The following is a 19,464-nucleotide window of genomic DNA, read 5'->3' as shown; positions in this document are numbered from 1 at the left end:
TTCTCCTCATCTTTCACGCACATACATTCTCTCCAATTTTTCTTTCATTCTTTTCTCTCTCTCTCTCTCTCTCTCTCTTTCTCTCTTTCTCTCTCTTTCTCGATAGATCATTTCATATACTCAAATTTCTGTACTCTTCCTGATCTCAACTTCGTCATTTTTAGTATATAATCCAAGGACGAAGTTCACTTTGCGAGAATCGAGTACACCTCATGTGGTCCGACGGATTCAGCTAGCTCGGCCATAACTATTTAATAAAGACATTTCGCGATCATTTCCCATACAATCTGTGTCTTCTTTGCACCGTAATGATAATTAATAATGCGATAATAATAGTAATGATTCATATTTCGTTCGAGCTTTTTCTACCCCGTTAATTCCAGAAGTATTTATATTTATATATATATATATATATTTTTTATATGTATATTTATATATTTATATTTATACTCGTATTTATAAATATGCTCGCGCGTTAACTCCTCAGTCGAATACTTCGAAGTTACATATTCATTTCTCTTTTTTTTTTTTTCTCTTATAGAAAGTTTTCAGTGAAACGAGACGAAACTTCACGGAAGTTAAGAGAGCGAATCTGTTCACTTGTTTTGTTTTTTTTTTTTTTCCCCCCATTTCATTCCATATTTCTTTTTTTTTCTTTTTTTTACTTTTTTTGATACTAATCAAGATAAACTCGAACAGTTTAATTGAGTTCTCGCGACCCTGCACGTTGAATCCGCCTTTTTTTTTTTTTGAATCCGCCGATCAACTTGCGTCGACCAGATCCATTCTAATAATTTGACACTCGATACTTCTTCAGTCATTTTTGAAAAATAGTTAATTTTTTTGAACGCCATTTGCCGATTCAACGATTATACACGGTATAATATATAGATTATACGAATGAATCGGGGTGGAGGGAATCGGGAGGTAAGGTGGGGAGGTAAGGATCAAGTGTGGAATTTTTAAATTGTCCACAAAATAGAAGCTGTAGTTTCGATCATCAATTGTCTCAGGGTCCATTATCGCGTGAATTATATAATATTGATCCTTTCGCCGTCACAGTCGAAGAAAAATTGACGGAGAGATAAGAAGATAGGTTAATTATAGGTTATGTACAATCGCGGAAAAATATTTTTTTTAACGTATTTAAAAAATTACACTGGAAAATTGGAAAAGAAAAAGAATTAAAAGAAGGAATATTAAATTTTAATCTCTCTAATTAAGACAGCTTGTTTTTGGACCCCAGAGTTTGAAGAATTTTTTTGGTGTTCAATGCAGTTCTAAATACTTGCTCGAGTCAAAAATACACGTTACGAAGCTTTTCTTATATAATCTCTTTTCTCTTTTTTCTCTTTCTCTTTATTTTATATATTTATATATTTTGTATTCTTTTTTTTTTGTCTTTGTTTATACATTCAGCGTGTAAGGAAATTTTTTTTTTTAAAACGTTTTTTTTTTAATCGTTTTCTCATTTATTCAGACAAGATAATTGTCCTATCTATCCATTTTAAGAACGGCGCCGTCTAAAGCCATATTCATAAAATATATATTCGATGATAAATGTTCAGAAGAAACATTTGGGATAAATTGCAAAATGAAGAGATCGAGAAAAAGAATCGCGGGAAAGATTTAGGTGGAAACGAATGGAACAAAGAACACTTAAGAAAGGACGGAGTGGGGATAAAAAGGATGGGGGATGAGATAAATTCGGACGCTATAAGGTGTGGAGCAGGCGGTAAATTGCTAATTGGGCAATTTTGTTTTAAAGGTGAGGATTTTAGCGGGAATTGGTGCTAAATAATATTTTTACATAGATGTACCTACATGGCGTTCAGTATACAACATAAAATCGATCGATGCTGTCGAGCATTAAATTTAGATATACACACTTAGTACTCGGCGAAGAAACATAGTTAACGTTCCGTTATTCATATCCAGCAAGCACAAATATGCAATAATATCTCATGTATACGTATTATTATCGATAATGGAGTTTATTCTCTGTCCTTCTCTTTCTCTCCCACGCATTTTTCACATTTTCACACTTTCCTTCATTTTCAATTATAATTTAAACAGATTGATATTAATTGGATCTCTCGACATTTCCTTCTGGTCAATTCATTCCAATTGCAGAAAACGAAACGACGATAGATCTTTATTTATTGTATTTTTATTGATCATTCCACGATAATTCTCTCTTTCTCTCTCTTTCTTTCATTTACTCGCTCACTCACTCACTCACTTTCTCTCTCTCTTTCTCTCTCTTCCTTTTGAACAACAAATCATATGCGACGCGACATCTCGAGGAAATGGTCGCTAGCGCTAAGTAGGGGAAGTGGGTAGGATACATCCATCGTTAAAAATACCTTAGCCACGCTATGCAGTGTACGTGTGTGTGTGAATTGTGTGTCGTGTACATCGACATTCTTTTAATTAGTCACGCTCATTTGTCGAATGTTGCACCGATAATTTCTTTCTTTGCATGGAAAAGCACCACTTTTATAATACACCTTAAACACATCGCCATTTTCTCTCTCTCTCTCTCTCTCTCTCTTTTTTTTTGCCCCATCGACCATCTAAATTCGGAATATCGACTCGAAACGTGCTACGTTAATCACCTGTCTCGATCGAACCACTTACTTCGCCATCATCTCGCGTTCTTGCAATCGTTTCATCGACACTTTGGACGCTGATCAATCGTTACGCATAGCGACGGACTTCTTGATTTTCCTCAGCATTTACAGGGCCATTCATTGTCGAGATACGCGTGCGCATGTTCCTTCCGCTTTTATATTTGCGATCCGTACATAGGTTATGTTCATTCCTATCTGTATGTCTTATCTCGATAGAATCGTCGTCTTTTTTATTAATTTTTTTTTTTTTTTATATCTTTTTCTCATTACCTAAGTACAACTAAGGTATCGCGTGTGTAAACATGGATAGATGGATACACAAAGTTTGTTTCTCTCGTAATGATTAATCGCGCTTCGTATGCTTATCTTATTGGAAAAAGTTTATAATGTCAATGTAAAGCTATATATTGACTAGTTTCTCTCACTCGATTCGCTCGAACGACGAATGCCCTGCTTTCTGCCTTCATTCTTCCTTCAATTAATGACGTAGTGATTCGTTACGAGTTAACGATAGTGAATGCACAATAATTTTCGTGATTCTACGATCGTCTTCGTTAAGGAAGTCTTCCTTATCTCGCGAAGAGGTGAAACGATGAACGAATGAACGATCACGACCTCTTTGTTTCGTTTTCCGCAACTGTTGCGGAAGAACGAAAGGCTTCCTGAACGAATCGATAACGAATTTCCCTAATATGGCCGACGACGATAATATACTATCAGTCCGCAAGAGTCGCGAGTTATGGCAATATGGCGGTCGTGCGCGGAGGCAAAAATTTTCTCCGAGATGCTTACACACTACACCCTAAATCGCGATACAATATAATCGATATAACGTTAAATGTTTTTGGCATCTTCGAAATACACAAATAGACTTTGGTATAAAACTTTTTTTTTTTTTTTTTTTTTTTTGTTTCTTTTGATAGTGTTCGGTAGTGTTCCATACGAAGGACTGCTCCGGCTCAATCTTGTTTCTTTCTTTCCTTCTTTCTTTCGATCCATTCTTCGACCTCTTCTTATTCGTTCAGTCGTTCGTTTGGAAATTCCTGTTACTTCAACGATTGGACAATTCTCCCGGCAGAACAGAATGTATCTAGGAGAGGAGGACTCCCTGGTTTAGAACGGGTTTAACTTAACGAGATTAGCAGATTTTGTCCAACCACCAAAGTTTACAAGTGGGGGCACCTCTCCTCCTACGCCGTTTTTTACTAGACGGATCCACAGCCTTCTTCGTAAACCGGATGTTGTACGGGTCTTCCGCGAGTTCTGGATACAACTGTGCATCGTGGATGTATTCGCCCTCGTAATTGGACGCAGATCCAGATTTCAGAATCTCGTCTTGCTCGGCCACCATCCACTCGATGGCCGTTGGCGTGTTGGCTTTTAGGGCCTCCCGTTCCCTGTGCCAGGCTTTGCGAATAGCGGTCGCCTTGGCGTGATGGAGCAGTCTTTGTTTCTCTTTCTCGGCAGTTGTGCCGTAACGCAAATTCACAATGTAACTGGAACCGTGGATCTTCACGTCTATCAACGAACTACTGCCACTTCCGTTTTCGTTCTCGTGAAATGTTGTATTGACTTGGCCACCTAAACGTTTCAACTGACCACGATCTTCACTAGCTCGCCACGTTTCTTCCTTCACGAAATAAAATGCGTCCTGTTGCGCACTGTGCACTACAAACGTGAAAGGTAGAAAGTACGAACGGTTAAACACCGATGTGAACACATCGCCGTAGATGGCGTTCGCGGTTGGCACGCTGGACACTACTGCTTGGCCATCTGCAGTCCTCGATACTAAAATCCCTTTTCCAAATGGAGGATCCGAGGCTGCACCCAGACGGCTTGGTATCAGGTCGCTGGTGTCCTTTTTAAGGGCTGAACGAGGCGGTGCTGATAAACTGACGGCATCTCCGGAATGCCTTTGTGCGATATAGGCTAGAAATCCCGATTGGACACCGAGGTTCCTGGTCCTTTTCTTCTTTCCAAATATGGAAGTGCCTGGACCCAAAGCTGGAGGGACGAGGCTATCTGGCAGTTCGTCGGGGAAAAGTTGAGGAGCGAGAGTCTTCAAATCGTATCCAAGAAGCGACATCCATGATATGTGATCTGAAAATAAGATTAAGACAATAAGTAAATAGTCAAAATACTTATTTTAATTGTTTGCTAATTGAAAGACTTACCAGTTGGTTGATTTGGTCGGTCCGTGTGCCTAACGTCAATAGGATCATTCCCATTGAATCTGTATAAATGTAGATGTGTCGGTGTGTCTACTCTATCGAGAACGTTTTCCCACAAAGGAGACATCCACTGGCCTATCAGTGGATCATAAACTTTACCGTTTGGCATGTGCACTAATGACGTTACCTAAATTAAAAAAAAAAGAAAAAAGAATTTAAAGAAATGAACATATCAATCGAAATTATAATTATGATTAAATTCAATTCACCTGATCTAGCAATCCCCCGCAAAAATCAACAGGCAAATATAAATAAGGATTCGAGTCGTAAACAATATGCCCATAAGGTGATCTCATAATTTCTCTGATACCTTCGCCGTACTGGCTGAAAATCATGATTGGAGTTCCACACTGATCAGTGGCGATATAATATTTGTGCCGATAAACTTGAGCATAAATCAAATGCCCTCTATCGTCGTACACCAATGACATTAATTTTCCATCCCTTGGGCTATAAATTTGACTTACTTCGTGAGGACGTTTCTGATTGTTATAAAAGAATTGAGTAACGTTTCCATAATTATCCTTTCTTGTAGCCAAACGATCCAGATGATCGTAATAATAACGAACATCAAAGCGTCCACGTTTAGTAGCACGTACCAAAAGTCCTTTGGCATTATAATTAAATCTTTCCTCTCTAGCATTTTGCACCACCAAACCTCTGTTATCATATTTATACAATCCTTCACCGAATTTTACAATCCTATCCATACTATTGTATTCCATAGGTATAGTGTTTCCTCGATATGTCAATGACAACATGTTTCCATTCGCATCGTATTTAAATCCCCATGGCTCTTGAGCTTCGACCCCGGTCAATTGGCCGTCACAATCCCAGGTGTAATTCTTCACGTTGGTATAAGTATTGACAGCTACGTTGCGAGTATAAGTCCTAGTCTGATTAATACGACCACGAGTATCATGTGTAAATTCCATTCTGAAAACCTCTAATTGGTGAATTGTCAATGTCACTTGTGTCTCTAAAAATCTGTCATCCGTAATTCTCGAAAACAATGCAGTTCCATCGAACACGGTGGTCTCGTTGGACTGAGGTCTTGTTACTTTGAATTGTCCAATTTGTTCCAGCATACCTGTTTTGGGACTATATGCTATGGTGTGAGTTGGAAGAGTTTGGCCACCTATTCTACCTTGAACATTTACCAATCTGAAGTTTGAATCATAGTCGAACGTAAACTTTGCATTGCTCAATCCAGTCTTTGCACCGAAATCTATGCGCTCTTCCACTAATAGACCAGCGCTATATTGATAATCCCATTTGTATTCTACGTCTTTTTCAGAATGAATCACTTCCGAAGGTAAACCGCTTTCTGTATATCTAATTTCACTCTTTCCATCACCGTGAACGACTTCAGCAAGTTGTCCTGAAGTGTGGTACCTATACACGATACGAGCTCCATCACCGGGGAACACAGTTTGTAACAAATTTCCGTCGTGACTATAATGTTGGAGATAGGCTCTACTGCTGCCTGGCGGAGTGTACGTCACTCTGAGAAAACCTAGAGAAGTTTGACACGAGAACGAGTGTTTAGTTCCTGAAGGAAGGATAATGTGACGTAGTCCACCATCATCATCATATTGTAAAGTGAAATGTCTATCACTGGCCAGAGTAATGTTGGACAGCACATTGAAATCGTTATAGGTATATCGTTTAGTTCCATCCTGACTACTAGTGACCTCTGATAATTGTCCATGACGATCGTATCCGTAAGATTCATCGGATGGACCCCATTTCCAACTTTCTATTCGATTGAATCTATCGTATGTGATTGTGAGATTGTAACCTTGTTCATGCGGTTGCCAAGTCAGGGGTAAGCCAGCAGGATCGAAGGTAACAGTGAGCAGTGGATTTCTCGCTTTATCGTAGAAAGTTTCTCGTCTGAAAGCTTGTTCGAATTCTACCCCAATAACGCGTGTATCGTTCACCCAAATCTCTCTATTTAATGTTTGTTGAAAGTGGCTAACATCGCCGACTAGGTTGTACGTAGTGGTCATAGTGTTGGTTAATTCGCCAAGAGACATCAACTGATAACTCCACATTGGCAACATTTCAGCCTCGACTGGTAATGCAGCTTCTAGAAGAGGATGTTTTGTAGTTGCTGCACTTAACACTCTACCACCACCAGGAAGGAGAACCTCTAAACTGCTGTTGGTGAAAGCGATCGCTTTCTTGATTTTGGTACCATCAATAATCGTTAGCATCTTTGATCTCTCATTTTTCATTTTAAATTCTACGATTCTTTGCTTGTCTCCTTTTGACAAAGCTTGAAGCGGGGCTGACACTTTGACCAATAGACCCTCGTCGTCAGATAGATCCGAGAATAACTTCAATTTTTCACCAGTAGGTAGAATGACATCAGTAACACGACCCAAGTTATCATAATTGTAGATGTACGTTTCACCACCCCCTGATCTGCTTGTCAATAATCCAGTTGAACCATCATAGGCAAGTGCAATTTCAGCTCTTCCTCGTTCAGAGAGTTTTTCCAAGAAGCCAACTGCAGAAATCTTCAATTCAGATTTATGATCTTGCGTATTTTCTATAGAACTGACCACACTGCTGTAATCCCTCAAGAATTGAATCTTATTTCCGGCACTATCCGTCACGGTAGATAATTTTCCAAAGCTTGTGTTTTTGCTATACAAGAACGAATAACGAATCTTGCCAGATGTTAAATCCTTCGTGGAGATATGTTGACCATAACGATTGAATACATATACCTCGTTCGATGGTGGGAAAGGAATATGGAATTCCCCACTTTCATCATGATTTGGAAGGTAGGGTTGCAGAGCTAAAATGTGCAGACTACCTTGGTCAGCCACATGAAGGACGCCATCTGGTGACACAGCCAGAGCAGAAATGGCTGTGAATTTAGCATTCGATGACAGCAAAGTTTCTGTACTACTGGTGTCATCAGTACATGCACAACTTTCCAGATCCTTACTGCTTGGAGTAGTATTATTACATTCACACTGACCACGCAACCTTTCTTGTTGTTGTCCAGCAAAATGAGACATTTTCCCAGAACTATCTACAATTTTGATAGAATTCACCCTGTGTGAATCGCTTTCTGCTATGTAGAGTTCACCAGTTGGACTGAAACTAACGGCAAGTACAGAACCAAGTACTTCGTCAGACTTTTTTGGACTCGTGGTTGTCGTCGAATTTACTTTTTTTAGATCACTGTCGTTACTGTTTCCATTGCTATTGGTGTTACTAGTGCAATGGAGTGGCGTTCCAGCTACTACGCGAACTTTTAAATCGCTTGTAAGTTTCAAAACAAGCCTGTCATCGATGAAATGAAGAGATCCATCCAAAGGGCTTAAGGTCAATCCAGTTGGCCATTGTAATTGGGCTTGATGAGCAGGTATAGCACCAACGCATGGAGCTGGGGACCAATGATTGTGATGTCCGTGGTGTCCAACTAATGTGTGAATAATTCCATGAGGATCTACCGCACGTATATTCCTTCCATCGGCGATGTACATAGTCTTATCGGCGGCAATGGCGATTCCTATTAACACAAAGTAAATAGCAATGATAATATAATGTTAAGGAATTAGTTTATTAAGTTATATGAAGATATACCTTTCGGATGAGCCAATTTGGCTCGAATAGCTGGACCTTCATCGCCACAATGACTTTCGTCGCCAGGAATACATCTTTCTCCACTTCCAACTATAGGCTCAATGTTGATACTGGGATGTTCGACATCTTTTAGAGATAAAGCTCTCAATATTTGATGTTTTTCAGGATCACTGATATATAAATGGCCATCCGCAGGGGAAACACAGAGGTAATAAGCATAAGCCACTTGAGTTGCGCTGAAAATATATGTTTCTCATTATTCAGATATCTTAGTTTAAATTTGTACATATACGATCATGCGCACAAAGTAAAACATTTATAATTAGATAGATTATCTTTATATTCCATATTTCAATATGGCCTCTAACTCACCTTAGTGTCAAAACAGTATATACTTCCCCTTCAGGTGTAATCCTGCGTACTAGATTGAAATCACCAACATAAATGCTTCCATCTGGACCACTAGTGAGCGCCACTGGTGTTAATAGCCTAACGTCTTTAGCCAAACCATCGCAATCTTGACACACCAAGCTTCTTTGCAGTCCAGTGCCCATCACCACTTTCACCGTGCGAGGATACTGCTTAAAATGCAAAGTGGTACCATCTCCTTTCTGAAGTATTCCTTCGTGAAAGTTGTAGTGATGGTGAATGTCCAATCCCCAGCCTCCAATGTCCGAAATATCGACGTCGAAACCTTGCAACATGGCTGTCTGCGTTTCCCAAATCACCGCTGGACAAGTGGAATGTTGATAGCCTATTGAGATCCTTGCTTGTGCCACACCGTACACCTTCTGTTTGTAAACGTTCCTCTTGTTCCAAGCAAATGTGTGTGTCAAATTTGGGTCTGCTTCATAGGTCTTCGCGTGCAATGACCCCTCAATTTCAACGTGCACATGCACATGTGTCAGCGACTTTGGGATGAACGGTCCAGTCAATTGCATTCTAACAGTCGATAAATAACCGGCCGCCTGGCTACTCTGATACATCAAATGCAAATTCGAGCCCGGAATGGCAATGCTTTCTTGGACGATCTGCAAGAAAAAAAAAAAACAAAGAAAAGTTCAGAAATTTAGTTTCAAAATAATGGTTTCGAAATAATCAAAAATTAATGGATAGAAATTTTGTGAAAAAGAAAAATATATACCTGACTTTCAGCGAATACCAAACTTTTGCCCGGAAGACCTCCCACCTTCTCTGGCATCCAAGTGCTGACGATGATTGGTCTCAATAATTCATGATCATGCTCCAAGCATGGACCGTGCTCGCTAAATAGTCCCATCGATATCCCTGGGAAGCCTATTATATTGTATGCCATAAATGATAAGAAACTTAAAAACATAAAACACTTAAGGACGGAACAAAGACGGCACACACGATCAGCAATGGGTCCCTTATGAATCCTCTTTGCATGTTGAAAGACAATGATGAAGCAATAAACAATTAACATATATTTTATTTATTTTATATATATTTTATTATAAAATAAAAAAAAGAAATTAAAAAATAAATAAAATAAAATAAAAAGAAATAAAAAATGAAAAACAAAATAGTCATTCAATATTTTAAATGTGAAACATATTGGACCATTGTTTATTTTAATTTTAGTTGATTTCGCAACACGATAAAATGTGAAAAAAGACAAAAAAACTTAAAAAAAGATAATAATAATAAAGAATTCGTACTTACCAACAGCTGGACTAGGTGGTTGGTTGGATTTAGGAGATTCGTCTTCCTCGTTGAGAGTCATCACTACAGGTGGCAGGACCACTATTTGATTCCATGGCACGAACACCGTCCTCGTGAGGGGTTTGAAGGGGCTACGTTGAAACTGAAGCGTTACCGCACCACCACCGTTCACTAACACATCGAACCTGGTAAAAATGTATTTCAAATTATAATTAGTTTTCAATATTACATTAAGTAATAATAAACTATGATCAATCGATAAAAGATATGTATTTATTTGATTCTCTTAATCATTTAAAAATTCCAATTGCAAAAAATTATGATTCTGAATATAAAATTTTTCATAAATGTTTAAAAATTGATATTAATATTTTTAATTATATTATATATATTGCATAAATTCTTTATCGCTATTGAAAAATTTCACCTATTAAATTAAAATTTAAAAAAATTTATGATACAAAAATTCGAATTATACAAACACATTATTCAATTTCAAGGAAACATTCCAATAAATAATTCCCTACGCATCCTCACAATTCTCTCTTTCATTTTATCGTGCGTTCTTGTCACGTAGCGACATCAACAGGCGACAAATTGAACTAAGCCGTAAGGTCCAGTCCCCAGAAACTTTTGCCTGGACACGTTTGAAATCCGATTTGAAAGTTTCTTGTCGCGTTACAAACACATGAATCGTGGAAATGTTTCACGAACAGGATACAATATAAGCCGTATTCGCAATCAAACAGTGATAAATGCGTATTTATCAAGGAATCTGGCCGCAATAACTGTCAATCTATCATGGTGCCGTATATTCATTAACCCGTGAATACAATGAGAGAATTCTATCTCAAACTTTCGTTTGGGGTTATGTGAAACTACGAATACGAGAGAGAGAGAGAGAGAGAGAGAGAGAGAGAATGAAAATGAGACGAAAATAGAGACAGATATATTTTATATATATAGAAATGTTATCATGAGCTTATATACCAATATATGTATATTCTCTCTCACGTTTGCAGTATATTATGGTAAAATTTTGCTGGTGATCCGACAAAAGAGGGAAGAAGGGATAGACATAGGTCAGACTAATCACGCAGGTTTGCACGGAGTAATTAGGAAGCTTTCGACATCATTAGCTCGAGCTTTGATGTGGTTTATAGGGCCAACTCCTCCGGCTCCGTGTTTCAGGATTATCCTCGCCAGGATTACTATATACCTGTTTGATATAGGTGTTTCATCATCTCCCCACACCCCTACCAGATCTCCCACAACCTTCATTACAATGCATCCTTGATCCTATTACGAAGGGCGTCCAAGCTGGCATACACATTCATCAAGGACAAATACTAATATCACACCATATGTTTATGTGTTTATCATTGATATAAGTGTTTGTATATTTTTGTTTTTTTAAGAGAAAAAGAGGTTTCAGTCTATGTAAATTCGCTTTTTAAATGGATACACGTATATCGTACGAGATAATTTCATCTATAGTTTTTACTTTTATTCTTCATGTATCATATTCAAAACGATATACAATAAAATCATAAAATCAATCACTCACCATCCATCAGCTCTAGTTAATGTGAATCCAAAGCGGGGGTCTCTGTCCACGGATACCCTGATGCCTACTATTCCAATTCCTTGTTCGGTTACAACTTGGCCTCGCATCACCGCAACTCGACTGTTACAAATCAAAAATATATCGAAGTCTTTTGAAATTGGATCGTATCGTTGATCCGTTGAACCGCGAAATACTGATCTAAAATCCTTTCAAATCATATCATCATCGATATAACAATTAACAATAAAAAAAATTTAATTATGTATCACTTCGAATTATTTAAGAGAAAAAAGATCGAGAGACAATGTATATTGACAAATTTTCAAATAATGGTAAAAATTATATGAATAAAAAATTAATTAAATAAAAAGAAAATTGTCGAATTTAGTAAAATTTTAATCGTATAATTCATATATCGTAAGATATAGAGTTCAAGAGTATGAACAATCGCTTCTGTTCATCAAATCAGTTTTCGCGGTCAACGGTTCAATGCGATCCAATATTCTCACATCGCTGCCAATACAATCCGCAACTCCATTCGAGTCGGCATTTACCGGCCGCGTTGACTCGCACAAGGGCAGTTAATGGTTTTGGTCGTATCTAGAAGCGATACAAATTGATTTTACAAACGAAACAATGCGTGGCGCCATGTGTTCGCGCCGGGCCAGATGTCGCCATAGTCGGTTTCTTGATCAACAACTAGGTTAGTTGTCGCGTATCGTATTGGCAACGACGCGGAACATTTTCTTTCAGTCACATTCACTTTCTTGCAATTTGCGTGATATTTATTCATGGTTGCATTCTTTTAAAGGTTTTGTTCATTTTTTTGGCTTGATTGTGGGTAGTTGATTTTTTTGTAAAGTATCGAGCAGATTATCAATTCGGGAGCAAAAAAGAACACGATCGTCCTGAGGCAGGTAATAATAATAATAAATAAATAAAAGGTGGGTGGTAAATTTTCGTGAAAATAGAACTGCATGCATATATAATCATGTATAAATAGATACTTAATAAAGGCAATGAAAAAATTTATACGTAATAAGTTTTAGGGCTTGGATCATCTGCGGTATATAAAAGTTGGAGTATGTTGAAGCTGAATATTTTAAGCGATTTGTGTATAGTGCTGAATATAATGAGATTGATGTAGGTAGGTAAGATAATAACAATAATAATGATGATAATGATGATAATAATAATAATATAATATATAGAAAATATGCTGTGTATCAAGCATATGTACGCAGCTTGTTATATCAGATACCGCTTAATAGACTGTATATGTTTGCAAATAAAGATATTCTATATAAAAATATTGATTCTTAATTATTTTCTCACATATACTTGTTATTTGTTGAAAAATAATAATTTAAATAAAAGATTGAGAAAACATATTATTTTGCAAATTATATTTGAACAATATGAATTATAATTTAAAAGTTGAAATGAATTCAAAAATTCGCGGTGTTCCACGTGTCAACCTAACTTAATATTTGACATGTTCAATTTACTCGCAACAAACAAGATTTATAAAGCATAGCCGTCGAGAAACAATATTAAAAAATATTCCCTGAATATTGTATGAAAATTCGATAATAAATATAAATCGTGTATCATATGATAACATCAGCGTTTAATTATTTTTTAAATATATTGCTTATATCTATGGAATATTAAGAATAAAGAAATGAATATATATCTGATAAAATTTTCAACATCTGAAAAGATTTTTTTTATAGAATAAGGAGGAAAGGCATAAAGATGCTGAAATATTTATATCTATATTTGTCAATTTCCTAATTAAGAAATAAGTTCTAATAAATTAGGAAACAAAGTTATGATTCAAAGTTCAAAATATTCAGATTATGCTATCTGTAAAACTGTATTTCAAATTATTCTTAAGTAATAAAAAAATATTTTTCCTTTATCATTTTAGCAAATATCAAATATCAAAGTATGGTAGAACACATACAACAAGCTGCATAGATGCATTTGATATTTGTATATATATATATATATATATATATTCATTTGTCCCTAAGGAATTGCGTATGGGGTTATGATTCGTTCTTGGAGGATCCATATATTCCCCCATGAGAATTAAAAAGTCAGACGATATCCATTGGACGAACGATCGTGTCGTCGTTATGGAGAGCGATCAAAGCCGTGTATAATTCCGGCTACGCGCACCATGCCACCGTTCTCGTTCCTTCGGCGACTTGGGGATCAAACATTACCTGGGTGCTGATCCTCCAAGTACGAGCATAGCAAGGTGGCAGGCACAGTCGTCACTACTGGTAAAAAAAAGAAAAAAAAAAAAAAAAAAAAAGAAAACAAAGAAGAAAAGAATCTGAAATCATAGTGAATCGTATATAAAAGGAAACGTAAAACAATTCGAATCGAATTGAAAAAAATAAATCGAAAAGAAGAGAGAAACGGATATATATATATATTTTTTTTATCTATATATATATATATATATATATGTATATAGATCAATCTCGAACACACCGACATCTGGTGGCGAGCGCGTATGCAAGACTGAATAACGGAAAACAAAGAAAAATAGTAAAGAAAAAAAAAAAAAAATATAAATATGGACGGTCTCGCGACAGAAAGATCAGCGCGATACAGCGACGCAATGCCGAATTCTGTCTCTCTTTACTTGGATTTTTTTCATTCTTATTGCTCTGTCAGCGATACGATGTTTATTTTATATTTTATCGCGCCATATTTCTTTTCCTCCCGCGCGCGCGACATTCAAACGTATCAAACGACTTTCCTCTTTTCTGCCTTCTCTTTTTTTCATCTTCTCGTTATTTTGAAAACTTTTTTTCACTTATTATTTATTTTATTTTAGATACTCGTTCGTTTCCTGTTCAAGAATATAATAATAAATGAACAAATTTTTTGATCAGAAATGATTTCATTTTCTCTTTTTTTCTTTCATTTTCTTTCTCTTTTCTAAAAAATTATTTAACTCACGAATCAATCCAGCAATATTAAATCGAAAAGAAATCTTTTGCAGTCTTTTGATTTGATGAGAAATTATTACTGGCTTTAGCATGTGAACCACGGACGGATAAGGACGAATCGATTTTTCTCCAAAAGAGGGTTTCTGTCGTGTTCTGTTATGAGATTATAACTTTCGGTGGGTTAGATAGCACGGATCGGTTAAAGACAGACACAGGGCTTTGGTGTAACGGGGTTATTGGCACATTGTAGACAGGTGATAACAGACGTAGACAAGGGACAAGGGAGGGATTGGTCGTTCAGGTCCTTCGTATCATATCATGTATCATAAAGCTGTGTATTGAACGGTTCCGATTTCGTAATTATTGCCGATCCGTCGATTCGGAACAATACATTATAACTTTGTTTTTTTTTTCTCATTCTCATTTTCATCGTCATCGTTTTACATTTGATTTTATTTTATATACCACGATTAGATAGATAGATCTTTTCCACCGCTTGTTTATAAATATCTATTATGCATAAATATAATATAAATGTTATATGATGATGTATATATTTTATATTATTAGGTTGATAATTCGACAAACGACGGAAAGGAACAATTGAACAAAAAAATGGAACGCAAGAATATATATGTTTTTTTGACGCAAGAGGCGCGCAATAAAGTCAGCGTTCGTGTATAAGATGCTAGGGGGCAAAAAGTCACTAGAGACAAATTCGACAAGGGCTTATGAAATACACAACGTACATAAAAAAGTGCAAGCCTGGCAACACAAAAAACAACACAAGACCAGACAGGATATTGTTACGTAAAAAATGACACGATTCTCAAACATACTATTACTTGGTTTATGACCGGTTACGTTATATATCAGGATAATCGTAGTAATAATAGCTAAGAACTCAGCGCTAAACAGGACAAGATGACAATACATAAACAGAACAACAGAGAAAGAACGGAACGGAACAGAACTGAGAGAGAGAGAGAGAGAGAGAGAGAAAGAGAGAGAGAGAGAGAGAGAGAGAGAGAGAGAGAGAGAGAGAGAGAGAGAGAGAGGGTGGATAAGAGCAGGGTTATAGACAACGATCATCCGACGACATATCACAGATAATACAGAGACAATTCGATACGATTGTACTTTCAATGTAGGTGTGAAGAGAGTAATAACCCTTTAGCTGTAGCCATATATTCGCGATTTCGATTGATTTTAAGCTTAAATTTTTCTTATCCAAAGATAACGTAGATTTATTTTGTTATCGATCGAGTAAGAATTCTAGTATAATTTCTAGTTACAAAGGTAAGTACAAATGCAATTAGAATTAAAATTCAATTTAAATTAATGTAAATTTCAATTAATAAATTATTATTAAACATTGATATTTCCCGTATACAAAGATGTTAAAATTAAAGATGCTGAATCACTGATCGTATATTTGTTTCACGCGAACTATAAGCGGCAGCCGTCGGGTCAAAAATGACAAACAATACGCAGGTAGATAGACAAGATAGACAAATACAGATAAAAAAAAAAAGAGAGAAAAAAAAATGATTGAGCGAGAAAAATAGGAAAATGATAAAATGAAAACACAAAAAAGACGACAGACAGGCGATTGAAAACGGGGTAGAGAGAATAAGATTCGGGAATATGTAGAAATGAGTCGAATAAGCGAGGTTATGATCAAACACTGGCAAAATATAATTGGCAACATAACCGAATCGAAAACATTATGGTTAGGGATTATAAAACAGAAAAGAGATACATATGGGATGAGCGAGAATAAGATCAAACGAAGATATATATATATATATAAAGAGACAAAGACATAGACAAAAAAATGATAACTGAACAAGGGAAACAGAGAAAAAAGAGAGACGTGATACGCAGGCTAAGGGTATGAACATACGTATAAATATATAGATAGATTACATATAATGGGACATACGAAAAAACATATAAGATGAATGTTACGAGCGAAACGAGCAAATAGATGGTACTTTTTTTCAATTTTTTTTTTTTTTTTTTTTTAGTTCATAAAAAAAAAAACTTTTTTTTTTTCTTTTGGATTAATGAACGATTAGCGAGAGAGCTGCAACTTACCGCGGTGTAAAGGAACTCCAGAACGTACTACGTGTGGGAAAAAACCAACGAGAAGAAAGGGCGTTACCACGGTCACAGAACCCGCGTTTGCGGGCAAAAAAACGGACGCGCGTACGCAGCATTGCGCGAGCAATCGTTTATTTTCGCATTTTCATCGATTTCTTTTCTTTCTTTTTTTTTTTTTTTCCTTTTCCCGCGTTTCGTTTCTCATTCAAATTTTCGCGCCATCACCGCGCCCCATCATTCGATACTGCTTTTTCCCGTACGTTACGACCGTTGGTTTTCGAAGAAAGAAGTTCATCGCCCATATTCCCCCCACCCATTACACGTTCGGGCTAACGTTTTATCGCGCGTTTACTCGCGGGTTCCGCGGCGAAAATCGAATGCTCTATCGCAATGTTCCGCACGCCGTTACAGAAACAATAGACGTAGACACACACTAATCAAGCGTACCCATCACACACACGGTTTTCGTCAGTCACGCAACATGAATACAGTCACTCGCAGACTCATTCAACATAGAGTGGTAATACATGACAGACACAAGTTGGAAACTACGCAACACACATTTGTATATATACGATTATATATGTATATATATAAATATATATTTTTTATATTATTTATATTATAAATATGTACGTATAATATAAATAATATGTAAATAAATAAATATATATATGTATTTGTAATGTATAGAATAAAAAGAGAAAGAGATGGAGAGCTCGAATATCTTCTCGCATAATCGATGCAACCGATAATGCACACGTGTTAACGAGACACGGGCGTCGAGTCGTTTCGTTTGGAATCCAACATTGTCGACTCAACGTCGATTCGAGATTCGTCTCGTATCGAGTGAGTCGAGAGTAACGGAAGGATCCTCTTATCGCGTTGCCCGTCGAAGCCAAGCTTGGAACTGACAATGAGGAGAAATTCCATCAGAGCCTGGACTGCCACGTTGGCAGACGATCTTCGAATATTGATTACGCTCTGTCCGAGCAATCCTGATGCCAGCCTGAATTTCTGATTCACAGGGATACTTGTACGCTGCCTGTTGTCCGCTCGAGATTCTATTTCAAAGAAGAGAGCGAAGGGGGCAGGAAGAGTCTAGGCGTTTTCTCATTCTCGTTCCCATTGAGAACGCGCCTTATTCCATTCCTCGAATAATTTGTGTATTGTATCGCGAGTGATCGAATTAATTTCACATTAATTTTAGATCGTGCCAATCGTAAATTGATTTTTGGATAAGTGAATTTCGATTTTAGAACGAAAAGTGTAAGCACTGTTATTATAATTAATTCTGTGTAAATATTAGTCAACGATGAGAAATGAATTTGCTTTAAAGATATGATATACATCGAAGTTACTTGTTTTTTATATAAATTTATTAAATGTAAATATTGAAAAGTAAATAATTTATAATTATTTCATATTTTGTGTTAGATATTAAAAATCATTTATTATTATAAAAAAGGCAAAATAAGTTTATACGATGATTTGTTTAAAAAATAATTGAAATTTTGAACTGAAATTATTTTTTTCATAAATTAATTAAAAAATAAAATATAATTAAATATTGTTGATTCCAAGAAATATAAAGCTTTTGTTATATGAATTTCCTCCTCTTTTACCAATTTTTCTATGCTTTCATTGAAATAAGAGCTAAAGAGCTCGCTTTTAATCTTAATTTCTAGAATTATATTATAAACCACTTTTCCTGACATCTTGTCAAAGTTAAATTTTTCTCTTCATCTATAATTTAATTAAAAAAGTAATAAATACATACAATAATAATTCAATAATAATAATTCAATTTGTATTTGTATAATTTGTTCTAACAAAACACTATCTAATTATGTTTTTTCTCTCTCCCAAAAAAAAAAAAAAAAATTACAACGTTATGTATAAAGTTGACTTGCTTTATTTACAGAGAATTATTTTCAACCGTAATTTACATATTAATTCAATACGTTCTTTTTCTTTTTAAACTTTTATATCAAAAACAAGTTTCCATTTCAATTCGTATTTCAAAGCAGATCGTACAAGCTTTTATGCTATTCCCTCAACCGATAAAACGTGCCCATATCAGAATCGCAAATAAAGTTGTTGAATAAAATTCAAATATTTTTTTTTTTTTCTTTATCCATTTGGATCGAAGTGAAAAAGGTGTTTCAAGATGGCAGCTTGGAACATGCTTGGAAAAAGCCAACGATTAATGTCGACAAAAATAGTGCATACACCACAAGATCAAAATAAAAAAATTGTTGTTTCTGCTCTCCGTAGATCTCTTTCTCAGACACACAGTGAAACTGTATCGTACGAATAACGTTCGATTCAAAACGTAGAGATTGAAGTGAATGGACGCACGGGAAAAGCGACCGAACCGCGACAGATTTCAAACTTGTGTCTACCATTTCTAGAAATAATTTTACTCGGGGACGATCGACTCTCGGAATTCGTCGTTTCTCCGTGGAATTTCGTTTCGAATCGTTAACGAATCCGAACGAATTAATAATAACCGAATTAATTGTACAAGTTAGGTTATGTCGTAATGTTTAGCTTAGACGAGTACCGCGACTCGAGCGTCCCCTTGCGCTTTATCTATGAATTTCCCAATGTCGGTGAACTGCTTAAAAAAATGGCCGAAATAGCTGGTAAGTCACAAGAGA

General features: G+C 36.2%; 1 protein-coding gene and 1 long non-coding RNA gene across 8 annotated transcripts in view; one reads left to right on the top strand and one right to left on the bottom strand.

Annotated features, from left to right (window-relative positions):
• Positions 1-519: 519 nt before the first annotated feature.
• Positions 520-19,464, bottom strand: part of LOC411155 (teneurin-a) — a 658,614-nt gene continuing 639,669 nt past the window's right edge. For 5 of the 7 annotated variants that reach the window (XM_006569976.3, XM_006569975.3, XM_006569979.3 and 2 more), the window contains 9 exons: positions 16,796-16,822; positions 11,724-11,843; positions 10,157-10,341; positions 9,615-9,766; positions 8,843-9,501; positions 8,471-8,706; positions 5,074-8,396; positions 4,808-4,991; positions 520-4,733 (listed from right to left, as the gene is read on the bottom strand). In XM_006569976.3, the coding sequence (XP_006570039.2) occupies positions 3,772-4,733; positions 4,808-4,991; positions 5,074-8,396; positions 8,471-8,706; positions 8,843-9,501; positions 9,615-9,766; positions 10,157-10,341; positions 11,724-11,843; positions 16,796-16,822 (5,848 nt within the window). In that variant the 3' untranslated portion in view covers positions 520-3,771. The remainder of the gene's footprint in view (positions 4,734-4,807; positions 4,992-5,073; positions 8,397-8,470; positions 8,707-8,842; positions 9,502-9,614; positions 9,767-10,156; positions 10,342-11,723; positions 11,844-16,795; positions 16,823-19,464) is intronic. The other 2 variants (XM_006569977.3, XM_006569978.3) reach the window with 2 other exon arrangements.
• On the top strand, positions 11,850-14,309 carry LOC102655200. The gene is made up of 2 exons (XR_411707.3): positions 11,850-12,667; positions 12,773-14,309. It is a non-coding gene; the product is annotated as an uncharacterized LOC102655200 (long non-coding RNA).

This window comes from Apis mellifera, linkage group LG6 (genome assembly GCF_003254395.2).
Source record: "Apis mellifera strain DH4 linkage group LG6, Amel_HAv3.1, whole genome shotgun sequence".
NCBI classification, from domain to species: Eukaryota; Metazoa; Arthropoda; class Insecta; order Hymenoptera; family Apidae; genus Apis; species Apis mellifera.
Note: the sequence above shows the minus strand (reverse complement) of the source record. Positions and strands in the feature narration are given on the sequence as shown.